This window comes from Nicotiana tomentosiformis, chromosome 5 (assembly GCF_000390325.3).
Source record: "Nicotiana tomentosiformis chromosome 5, ASM39032v3, whole genome shotgun sequence".
NCBI lineage: Eukaryota > Viridiplantae > Streptophyta > Magnoliopsida > Solanales > Solanaceae > Nicotiana > Nicotiana tomentosiformis.
The window spans coordinates 43047541-43060848 of NC_090816.1; the positions used below are offsets into that span (position 1 = coordinate 43047541).

At 37.8% G+C, this 13308-nt stretch overlaps 1 protein-coding gene across 1 annotated transcript; it reads right to left on the reverse strand.

Moving 5' to 3' along the window:
- Positions 1-4920: 4920 nt before the first annotated feature.
- Positions 4921-12607, reverse strand: LOC104104101 (protein STRICTOSIDINE SYNTHASE-LIKE 5-like). Its single transcript, XM_070174839.1, has 6 exons — positions 12366-12607; positions 11962-12174; positions 11723-11790; positions 5640-5876; positions 5383-5515; positions 4921-5309 (listed from the first exon to the last, which is right to left on the reverse strand). The coding sequence occupies exons 1-6, from the start codon at positions 12522-12524 to the stop codon at positions 5031-5033; spliced, it is 1089 nt and encodes a 362-aa protein (XP_070030940.1). The 5' UTR covers positions 12525-12607; the 3' UTR covers positions 4921-5030.
- Positions 12608-13308: the final 701 nt, after the last annotated feature.

A 13308-nucleotide genomic window follows, 5' to 3' on the forward strand; every position in this document is an offset into this window, starting at 1 on the left:
AACACCCGAAACATATCCGAAACACACCCGAGGCCCCCGGGACCCTAACCAAATATACCAACAAGTCCTAAAACATCATATGAACATAGTCAAGGCCTCAAATCACATCAAACAACGATAAAACATAAATTTTACCCCAATTCAATCCTAATGAAACTAAGAAATTCCAACTTCTACATTCGATGCCGAAACCTATCAAATCAAGTCCGATCGACCTCAAATTTTGCACACAAGTCATAAATGACATAACATATCTATTCCAATTTCTAGAATTGTATTTCAACCCCGATATCAAAAAGTCAATGCCACAGTCAAACTTCCAAACTTAAATTTCTATTTTAGTAATTTCAAGCCTAATTTAGCTACGGGCCTCCAAATAATTTTTCGGATATGCTCCTAAGTCCAAAATCACCATACGGAGCTATTGGAATCATCAAAACTCCATTCCATAGTCGTTTACAAAAGAGTCAAACTTCGGTCAACTCTTTTCATTTAAGCTTCTAAACAAGGATTGTTGTTTTAATTTTATCCCGAATCATAAACCAAAGCCGACAATTCACACAAATCATAATGCACATTACGAAGCTGCTTAAGACTTCAAATTGTTAAACGAGATATAAATGCTCAAAATGACAAGTCGGGTCGTTACAACTACCTTTTGGATACCATAGACAAAGGCCAGTCGTGCCTTTTAGGTATCTCAATATCCTTTTGACAGCAGTCAAGTGAGACTCCTTTGGATTTGCCTGAAATCTAGTATAAAGGCCTACACTAAAAACAATGTCAGGTCTACTAGCAGTGAGATACAACAAAGAGCCAATCATTCCCCTATACAACTTCTGATCAACAGATGAACCAGGTTTATCTACATCCAATTTTGTGGCTGTTGCAATAGGAGTGTCAATTTCTTTGAAATCTTCCAATTTAAACCTTTTAAGCAACTCTTTTACATACTTCTGCTAATGGATCATAGTTCCATTTGAATTTTGTTTAATTTGTAAGCCTAAAAAAAATTAAGCTCACCCATCATACTCATTTCAAATTCACTCCCCATTAGTTTAGCAAATTATTTACTTAACTTATCAGTAGTTGCTCCAAAGATTATATCATCAACATATATCTGAACTACCAGGAGATCTTTACCTTTTTCTTTCAAGAATAAAGCATTATCAATTTTACCTCTCTTGTAGCCATGCTCAATCAAGAATTTTGATAATCTTTCATACCATGCTCTTGGAGCCTGCTTGAGCCCATAAAGTGCCTTGTCAAGATTGTACACATGATCAGGACATTCCTTTATTTCAATGCCCAGAGGTTGCTTGATAAACACTTCTTCATTTAGATAGCCATTGAGGAAGGCACTTTTGACATCCACCTGATGGAGAGTGAATTTCATATAAGCAGCAAAGGCTATGAGGAGTTTAATTGCCTCCAATCTTGTAACTGGAGCAAAAGTCTCATCATAGTCTATGCCCTCCTCTTGACTATATCCTTGAACTACTAATCTTGCCTTGTTCCTTGTAATTGTTCCATCTTCATCAAGTTTGTTTCTGAAGACCCATTTTGAGCCAATTACTGATATGTCCTTGGGTCTTTGTACCAGATGCCAAACTTGACTTCTCTCAAATTGGTTGAGTTCATCTTGCATTGCATTCACCCAATCTGTATCCTGCAAAGCTTCAGTAACATTTTAAGGTTCAATAAGAGATAGAAAAGCATCAAACGCACAAAAATTCTTCAACAAAAATCTGGTTTTGATTCTAGAGGTTGGATCAGTAATTATGTTCTCAATGGGATTAGAACTTTGATACTTGTAAGGTTTCAAAACCAACTGGTTTCCCCTAGATGTTCCTTCAATGTTTTGTTGCAGAGGAACATGTTCATGAACAGGTTCCCTTGAGGTTTTAGGATCACTTCCCCTTTGTTCAGTTCCCCTTGTCAAGTTGCCCTGGGTGGAAGAACCTATTTGATCACCAGTTCCTACTTCTAGTGCAACTTCAGTATAGGCTGTGGTTTCATTTGAGTTTCTCACCAGCCCAATTACTTCATCATTATATTCCTGTCTCTCAGAAAGAATGTTAGTTTCATCAAAAACCACATGTACACTTTCTTCTAAACATATAGTTCTTTTGTTATAAATCTTATAAGCTTTACTATGTGAAGAATATCCCAAAAATACTCCCTCATCACTTCTGGGATCAAACTTACCTAGGGAGTCTTTACCATTATTGTGCACAAAACATTTGCATCCAAATGCTCTAAGATGGGATATGTTTGGCTTTCTCCCTTTAAGTAACTCATAGGGAGTCTTCTTTACAAGAGTTCTAGTCATGCACCTATTTATGATGTAACATGCAATGTTCACAGCTTCTGCCCAGAAACTATGAGGCAGTTTACTAGAAAGAAGCATAGTCCTAGCCATATCTTCAAGTGTCATATTCTTTCTTTCAACTACTCAATTTTGTTATGGAGTCCTATGAGCAGAAAAATTATGATCTATACCAGGCTCATCACAAAATTCGGCAAATTTAGCATTTTCAAATTCAGTACCATGATCAGACCTAATTGATGCAAGTTGATTACCTAGTTGTTTCTGAGTTTTTCTAACAAAAGAAATGAACATGTCAAATGCTTCATCTTTAGATGTTAAAAAAATGTCCAAGTAAACCTAGAGTAATCATCAACAAGCACCATCACATATCTCTTACCACCTCTGCTTAATGTTCTTATTGGTCCACAAAGATCCATATGGACCAGTTCCATCGTCCTGGTGGTGCTTACCACTTTCTTGCTTTTAAAAGAGGATCTTACCTGCTTCTCCCTTGCACAAGCTTCACAAACTTTATCTTCCTTGAACTTAATGTTAGGCAGTACTATCACTAAGTCCTTGGAGACTAGTTTATTGAGTTAACTTAGACTAGCATGTCCAAGTCTCTTGTACCAAAGGAGGGGATCATTATCCAACATACTTAAACAAGTGAGTTCATTTTCTGAAAGGGTGGACAGATCTACAACATATATATTGTTCACTTTTTTTCCCTGCAAAACAATCTTGTATGTGGTAAGATTAATCACAAAGCATTTGGTAGAGGTGAATGCTACCATATTACCTCTATCACACAATTGTGATATACTTATTAGACTGTACTTAAGTCCATCTATCAAGTAGACACTCTCAATAGAGTGAGAATCAGTCTTACCTACCTTTCCAACTCCAATGATCTCAGCTTTCTTCCCATTTCTAAAGGAGACATTACCTCCTTTAAGGTCCTCAAGTGAAAGGAACTCGTTCTTGTTTCCTGTCATGTGCTTTGAGCAGCCACTATCCATATACCATATTTGACTGCTCCCCTTCACTTGGACCTGCAAAAGGAAATCACGGGTTAGTCTTAGGAACCCAAACTAGTTTGGGTCCCTTTCTATAGGCAAAAATGATGAATCAAATTCATTTTAGCCCAACTTGGTAGCCTATTCTTCCCTTGAACAAATTCTTTGTTCTTTTGACTTGCCTTTTCTTTTGCAATGCATTCACTTTTATAGTGACCTGTTTTACCACTGTGTGTGCAAATCTTGTTCTCAGGAAGTGTGAGGTACTTGCTTTTGGGATCCCATTTAGGTGCCAGATTCCTAAAGCCAAGTCCTCTTCTGTTGTTACTATGGTGTTCCTGTAGCCATGAAAGTACATCGGAGGAGCTGTTCCATTTACATGTTCTGTCTAGTTCATGCTTGACCTTGCTTAGATTCTCCTTTAGGATTCTCACCTGCTCATCCCTTTTATACAACTCATATTTTATTTTTCCTATATTTTCTTCTAGAGTGAGTTGTTTGTGATCAGCTGTCTTTTTACTTGTTCCTAATTTCAGTTTTAGATTTTGAGATCTAAGTTCTAGAACCGTTGAGTCAAGTGCATGAACCTGGTTTTTCAATAAAGTATTTTCACTTACAGTCTCACTAACCCTGAGTTCCAGGTTTTTGCACTTAGCCTTCAAAATCACCTCTTTGTTTAATAGACTGCAATATCTGCTCTTCAATCTGTTCTCCAAGAGGATTTCAAAGCCAGCGAGATCGAGGTATTTAACTGCTCCTCCACATTATTTACGATTTGAGTCTTATTGAAGTTCTTGCCCATAATGATCACCACGTAAGAGGAAAAAATGAAAATGAGTGAAAGAGAGGGATGATTGCTTTTTGCCTCCATCTCCTTGCTTTTTCTTCAGAATGAATCTTTCTCTTGCTCGATTGGCTTTAGGAAGCGTTACTCTCCTTTGAGGTATAATGACCCTTAAGATATTTGCATACTTCCATTGTTTATAGAAGGGAGATGGGTCAATAATGTACTATTTTCTCAGTAGAGCGAGTGGTTGCAAAATATAGATATGAGACCTGTATCACAGAATTGATTTGCCTTGGGTAGTGTTAAGTGAATTTTAGTGGTTTCGCAGGATTGTAACTGAACTGGTTCACTGCTTGTATACATTATTTCTTCTTGTCTTTGGCAGGTTGGTGTTGTGAGGAGTGAAGATCCGTTACTGAAGAAATTGATGAGCACTTAACTGCCATGAGTGAACGCGACTGATTGCTATTGAATACCGTCTGAGGATCCGGTTGTTACAACTGGCGTTAGAGTGTATGGAATCCCTCAGTGTAAGCTCATACGAGTTACAAATTATGTTCCATTGTAACTTTTCTTGGTGTCATATTAGTTTCAGAAATTGTTCGAATGCAACTGCCAGGAATTATTAATTGGTCTTATATCAAGCAGCTTGGTCCTGTGTGTATGTTTACAAGGGGACAAAAGGAAGCTGCACTTTCACTTTTCCTCCTTAAACTTTAATTTGGTTCCTTAACAAGGTGTCATTATTGCGTTATTATCAACAGTAGCTGGTCTTGAACATCTCGTTAAATTCTTGGTACCTGTGGTGGTTGTCCTATAGCTATGATGATATTATATTTCTCAAATTTGCTTAGCATACATTCTAGGAATCAAGACGTAGAATTTATAGACCATAATGTGAGCAAGTTAGCAATGGCTACACAGTTGAGGTTGTCAGTGGTAACTTTCCTATGAAGTCACAGTTGAGACTTCCCAAATATAGATGACCTTCATACTCCAGCACAGATGTCACAAATGACATGACCTTTCCAGTTGGATCATCAAAGCCTTTGATTATCTTCCCATCAGCTGCCACATTCACTACCATAGCTTTGTGGTATGCTCCAATGACCCAGTTTATCAATTTGGGGAAAGTTGCCAGCAAATGTTTTGAAGCTCTTGACGAGTGTACAAAATTTAGTCCACGAGCTGTAAACTGTAACAGATGAGTCGTTAAATTGGCACAGCAGATGAACCTTCTCTGCTACTGCAAGGTGTTTATAACTTACCTCTACTAGAGCTATCCAGAACGAACCATCTGGAGCAAGCTTGATGTTGTCGGGTGCAGCAGTAAGATTATCGACGAAGATCTCTGTTTGTCCTTTGATTTCCTCCTTCAGCCAATACTTTAGGCACCTAAATCTGATTATCATGAAGAAACCGTGTTAGTTAATATGAAGAAATATGTCAACAGTTTCAGCAAAAGATATTTACTCAATGATCTCCAATATTGTAGAATATCATTCAATAATTCGAGAATACTTACTTCCACGTTTCACAGACAATTAAGTAATCTTGTTCTGCAGAGAGAGCAACGCCATTTGCAAAGGCCAAGTTATGAAGAATTACAGAGGTCTTGTTCAATGAAGGATTATATTTGAGAAGTTGACCATGGGGCTTGGCTTCAAGCACGTCAAGGTACCATTCGTGGAATCCAAATTTGGTGCTTGCGACACTGAAGTATAGACTCCCATCTGATGCTTCCACCACATCATCTGCAAATCTGTACACACTCTAACGTTTAGTTTGCAATGGATTTTCATTAAATATTTTATGTGCGCATGGACACCCACACAAGAACAATTGATGGACATAAGATCCGGAGAAATTTTATAATTTTGCTGCTAACAGCATCATAAAAATCATCCCTCAGGGCTTTGGTTCATTGGTAAGGACACAACACATTACACATAGATGTGTCAATTAATTAGGCGCATGTCACAAATTTAAACTATGTCCTAGACAAAGCTGGTGGAGGATGTTGCGGAAGTCAAATGTATATAGTGTGAATGAGTCACAACTACTATACCAAAAATTATGACAACCACTAAATAATAAACAAGACAATAAGACAACAATAAAAGAACACCAGAATTTACGAGGTTCGGTCAATTTTGCCTACTTCCTCGGACACAATGAATATTTTATTCCACTCCAAAATTACAAGTGAAATAATACTAAAGAAAGAAGATACAAATGCCTTAAGAAGATAAAAGGCAAATGAGAGGTGTGTTTAAATCCTAAACATTAGGCCTCCTTTTATAGGGTGAAATTCCCATTCAAAATTGTCATCCACCGATGTGGGACTTTTGACAATTTCAACAAATCTCCACCTTGGCAAAATTCCACATCTTCAATTTTCTCTCAATAACAAATTTTGGTTGTGTCTTCATCTTCAATCTTTAGTGTTCAACAATGTTGATCAAATCCAAACAATGTTGAAACTTGACCGCAGTCACCACTTTTGTCAGCATATCAGCAGGGTTCTCCGTAGTATGAATTTTCTTCACCGTGACTCCACCTTCTTCTATGATTTCTCGTACGAAATGATACCGAACATCAATGTGCTTCGTCCTTGCATGATAAACTTGGTTCTTCGCTAATTGAATAGCACTTTGACTATCACAAAAAATTGTAATATTTTTTTGTTCAATACCAAGCTCCTTTAGCAACCCCTGAAGCCAAATTGCCTCCTTCACAGCCTCCGTAATAGCCATGTACTCTGCCTCTGTTGTAGACAAAGCAACTGTTGACTGCAAAGTAGACTTCCAACTAACTGGTGCCTTTGCAAAAGTAAACACATAACCAGTAGTTGACCTTCGTTTGTCCAGATCACCCGCAAAATCTGAGTCACAATATCCAACTACAGACCGATTGCCTTCCTGCTCAAAAACTAACCCAACATCTACAGTACTATGAATATACCGTAGAATCCATTTCACAGCTTGCCAATGCTCCTTGCCTGGATTATGCATATATCTGCTAATAACTCCAACGGCTTGTGAAATGTCAGGTCTCGTACAAACCATTGCATACATCAAGCTACCAATAGTATTTGCGTATGGTACCCTTGACATATACTCCTGTTCAGTTTCATTCTTTGGCGACATAGTAGTACTTAGCTTAAAATGGGGAGCAAGTGGCGTACTAATTGGCTTATTCTTCTTATCTATGCCAAAACGCTGTAGTACTCTATTCAAATATTCTTTCTGAGATAAACAGAGTTTCTTTGAACGTCTATCTCTTATTATCTCCATGCCAAGAATTTTCTTTGCCTCTCCCAGATCCTTCATCTCGAACTCCTCCTTCAGTTGAATCTTCAACTTATCAATTTCTTCCGAATTGTTGGAAGTTATCAACATATCATCAACATATAGGAGAAGATATACAAAGGAACCATCATTAAGTTTGCGCAAATACACACAATGATTGTATTTGCTTGTCTTGTACCCTTGCCGCAACATAAACTTGTCAAATCGCTTGTACCATTGTCTAGAAGATTGTTTCAATCCGTACAACGATTTTTCAAGTTTGCATACCATATTTTCTTTTCCAGCAACTTTGAATCCTTCTGGTTGATTCATGTAGATTTTCTCCTCCAAGTTTCCATGTAAAAACGCAGTTTTTACATCCATCTGAACTAGTTCCAAATCCAACTATGCTACCAAAGCCAACATAATTCTAATGGAGGAATATTTTACAACTGGAGAAAATACTTCATTGTAATCAATTCCCTCCTTCTGAGCATATCCTTTGGCCACCAATCTTGCTTTGTAGCGAACATCTTCTTTGTTAGGAAATCCTTCTTTCTTTGCAAATACCCATTTGCACCCAATTGTTTTCTTTCCCTTCGGGAGATTGGCCAATTTCCATGTATGATTCTGATGAAGGGATTGCATTTCTTCATTCATGGCAATCCTCCACTTATCTTCTTCTGAACTTTGGATTGCGTCTTTATAAGTGGTAGGAACACCATCAGCTACAATTGAGGTTGCGCAAGCAACTGTCTCTATGAGACGAACAGGTTTCGTTATTGTCCTTTTTGGCCTGCTGGTTGCTATTGATTCAAGTTGTTATCGAGGTTCCTGAGTTGGAATCTCCCTTTCTACTGGCTCTTCTTCTAGAGGGTAATCTTCATGAGTTTCCTCCTCTGCTTCTTGTATAGGAAAAATAAATTTTTCCTCAAACTCCACCTGCTTTGATGCACCACCAGTTTGTTTGACATCTTCAATTGTCACCTTATCTGTTATGGCAGATTCATCAAAGGTAACATCTCTGCTGAATATAATATTCCTTGTCTCTAGACACCATAAGCGGTATCCTTTGACTCCAGAAGTAATCCCCATAAATATAGCCTTCTTTGCTCTTGGATCCAATTTTGACTCTTTCACATGATAGTATGCAATTGAGCCAAACACGTGCAAAGAGTCATAATCTACAGCAGGTTTTCCATACCATTTTTCAAATGGTGTCTTGCCATCAATAGCAGCAGATGGTAGACGATTAATGAGGTGGCATGCATATGTAATTGCCTCAGCCCAAAATTCTTTGCCCAAGCCAGCATTGGACAACATACACCGTACCTTCTCCAGTAAAGTCCGGTTCATACGTTCTGCCACTCCATTCTGTTGTGGTGTATTTCTGACAGTGAAGTGTCGGACGATGCCATCATTTTCACAGACCTTATTGAAATGATCATTTTTGTATTCACCTCCATTGTCTGTGCGAATACACTTGATCCTCCTGCCTGTTTGATTCTCCACCATCGTTTTCCATTTGAGAAAAATTCCCAACACTTCATCTTTCCTCTTCATTGTATACACCCACACTCTTCGGGAAAAATCATCAACAAAGGTTACAAAATAGTGCTTCCCACCCAATGAAGGTGTTTTGGAAGCACCCCAAACATCAGAGTGTACATAATCCAAAATGCCTTTAGTATTATGGATCGCTATACCAAATTTAACCCTTGTCTGTTTCCCTTTGACACAATGCTCGCAAAACTCCAAGTTGCAAGTCTTTACGCCTTTTAACAATCCTTGATTAGATAAAGCTTTCAAGGATTTTCCTCCAGCATGTCCCAAGCGCATGTGCCATAGCCTGGTTGCTTCTGCCTCTTTGTCATCACTGGATGTCACTGTTGCTGTCCCAATAACTGTGCTACCACGATAGCAGTACATGTTATTGTTCTTCCGATTGGCCTTCATTACCACTAGTGCACCGGAGCATATTCTCATCACTCCATTTTCTGCAATGATTTTGAACCCTTTTGATTCTAGGGCTCCCACAGAGATGAGATTCTTCTTCAAACCCGGTACATATCGAACATCTGTTAATGTTCTGATCATTCCATCATGGCTCCTTAATCTTATTGAACCAATGCCATATGAGGTAAGAGGGTTGTTATCCGCTGTGTGGATGACTCCATATTCTCCTTCTTGAAAATTTACGAACCAGTCCTTGTTGGGACATATATGATAGCTACAAGCCGAGTCCATCAACCATATGTCTGATGATGTTGATAACTCTGTTGTAACTAATGAGAAGTCTGAATCATCACAATCAGCTACATTTGAATCCAATAATGGCCTTTCCATTGTTATGTCTGGCCTTATTCTTCAACTTCGGACAGTCTTTCTTCCAGTGCCCCTTTTCTCGACAAAAGGCACATTCATCTTTGCTGGGTCTAGATCTCGACTTGGATCTTCCTTCTTAGTCCTCGTTTGATTTTGAGGACGACCCCTCACAATTAGTGCTTCTCCTTCTCCTCCCTTCTATTTTTCTCCCTTTCTTTGTTCATAGCTGTACAAAGCCGAACAGACTTCTCTGAGAGAAATTTCGTCATTTTCATGTAGCAGAGTAGTTTCAAGATGCTCGTACTCATTAGGAAGTGACCCAAACAACATCAAGGCCAAGTCACCATCATCAAAAGTTGCATCCATATTTTGCAAATCTGTGACCAACTTATTGAAACTGGTGATATGTTCATTCATTGTGGTACCAAGAACATAGGTGAAGCGAAACAGTCTCTTCTTCACGTACAATTTATTTTGACTGTTTTTCTTCAAAAATTTATCCTCCAGTGCTTTTCATAATTTACTTGCAGAAGTTTTCTTTGTGTATGGATATTTCTGCTCTCTAGCAAGGTAGGATCGAATGGTACCGCAAGCAACACGATTGATAATTTTCCAATCTTCTTCTCCAATAACATCTGGCTTCTTTTCTTCAATGGCAAGATCTAGCCCTTGTTGAAAAAGAACATCTAGAACCTCGCCTTGCCACATCCCAAAATGTCCTGACCCGTCAAAAATTTCTACCGCAAATTTCGCATTTGACACAATTCTTGTCATAAGCGAAGATGCCAATGATGACGTATTATTGACACTTGATGTAGATTTTTCTTGTTTATCGTCTCCCATTTTGACACAAATATTATTTAGTAGCTGACGACACAAATCAAGATTATTTCCTTTCTGGTGTGGAAGATCAGATTAAGCTGCAACCACAGAGCATACTCAGACAGAACCTTGACTCAGTTACCAAGATAGATCTTTTCTGATGTAGAAGATCAGACTATGCTACAACCACAGAGCATACTTAGACAGTACCTTGGCTCTGATACCAATTGTTGCGGAAGTCAAATGTATATAGTGTGAATGAGTCACAACTACTATACCAAAAATTATGACAACCACTAAATAATAAACAAGACAATAAGACAACAATAAAAGAACACCAGAATTTACGAGGTTCGGTCAATTTTGCCTACTTTCTCGGACACAATCAATATTTTATTCCACTCCAAAATTACAAGTGAAATAATACTAAAGAAAGAAGATACAAATGCCTTAAGAAGATAAAAGGCAAATGAGAGGTGTGTTTAAATCCTAAACATTAGGCCTCCTTTTATAGGGTGAAATTCCCATTCAAAATTGTCATCCACCGGGACTTTTGTCAATTTCAACAAAGGACGGAAGACTCCCATCTGGGCATAGTCACCTTTGCCTAACGACGCACTAATTTAATATTGTAACAGCAGTTCGAACCTTATGTGCCACGATCATATTATCTTGGATGCTATAAACAAATTACACAAATATCGTGTTGTGATATTGTGAATTGATGCTTTCTTACTCGTTAGGGATCGTTCATTTCCATTTAACAACAAAATAAACTTGGTTCATGAATCAATCTCCCGAAACTTTGTTGGATTGAAGTTATATAATGGTACTTAATTTTTAAAGAATTCCTACTTTTTGAAATTATATCAACTCGAAAAAAAAGTCCATACTCCATCATGTATCATAAGATATATTGCTCTTCGCCTATTTTGATGTTTCTTCCTAGTTGTTAATACAGGCAATATCATATTGATATCTACAGGTTTGTTAGAAACAATCTTCCACCCAATTCTCAGCCAACTCCTCACCCCCTTCATCGGACCCCCGCCCCCCCCCCCCCCCACACACCCCCCGGCCCCCAAAAAAAAAAAAAAAAAAAAAACGCCACGCAAAATTTGGTGTAGAAACTCTTTGCTTTGCTTGTGCGGAAGAACATGTAATCTTTTACCTTATTTTTTCACCGTTGACATGTGAAGCAAGAACACTCACGCCATCTTCACTAACCTTAAGCAACCCCTGCACATCATACAATTGTTACTATTAGAAACTTCAGGTGTGGATATCATATTGCAACGGTAAGACTATCTAATATACGTGGTATATTAAAATTCTCAAAATCTATTAGGCAATGTTTACTTAGCCAAGCTATTCATTTGTTTACCACTAATAGGCTGCAAAATTAATTACCTCGTCAGCGTCACATACAATGACATGACCAGCAGCTGATACTGTAAGTCCTAGTAAAGAATTACTCCCAATATACTTCCAACTCTCCCAAGTCCCATTCTTGTGCAATCTTTTGATCCAACCATCTCTAGTAGCTGTATATAAAACTCCCATTTTGTCCACTGCCACATCTTCTGGTCTATCTAGATACCCTTCTCCAAGTTTACTTACCCTCTGAAATTAACACCACCAAAAACAGTCCATATTAGCATCGTTTGAACATTAATTGGTAATCTGATAAATATGATAACTATCACATACTATCAAAAGTTAAAATTCATTGACATTGTACATAAATTAAATCCATAAATTGGATAGAGGCAAGTAAGAAAATATTAAGGAACCTTTTTTTTCTTTAAAGTTACCTGCAAATGGCTGTTTGATGTAAATGTAGTGGTGAAGGATTTAGAGGAAGAAGGAATTTCAAGAATATCAGGGGATATTGGTGAGAACAAAAAAACTTGGAGTGAAATAGCCAGCAAAATAACTACTAAAAAGCTTGAAAAACCCAGCATGGAATCCATAATGTGTTTGCTCTATACCTCTAGTGCAGTTTGCAGATGAGAGGAAAAGTTCAGTCCTTTATGCAGTAGTTCTGATAAAAATGATTTCTTTGGTCCAAAATTACTACTTATCAGCAAGCCGCCAAGTTTGAAAAGTATTTGTGGCTGAAAATTGTCTAGGTCGTAGACAATAAATTGCGTCAAGAAAATAAAATCAAGATCGAAAAATATTGCAACAATTGTAGCATTTGATTTCAAATAGTTTGAGTGTTACAATCTATATGAATTCTCTGATTCTACTTTTTCAATATAAATTCAAGGGCCTTTGAGGTTGATCTTGAATTTGAATTTGATTTATCCGTCTCGATCGCTTTGATTGTTGCCCCGAATTTTATCACGAACAAGTAGCCTTGATCTTGAACGCCTTGTATCTGATTTGACTTCGTTCTTGATCTTGAATACTTGAAATTTGTGTTGAAGTACTTGAATGTTATGAAGACCCCTATTTATAGTTGTGAAAGGGAAGAGTTGTGATGAGAACAAACTTCTTCCGACCAATCAGATTGAAGAGTGACAATGTCGTATTTGATTGGTCAGAACATGTCACTTGCACATGTGACACCGTTTCATTGGTCTTTTAATTTGACTTGGCATGCTTTGTCATTTTGACACGTGGCATGATCATATTGGTTCTTCCATTTGACTTGGCATGCCACGTCATTAACATGTGGCACCAAATTGTGCTTTTAGGAAGGTTACATCCTGGGCCTAATGAAGTGGGCTCATCATCTGTAGCCCAATGAAT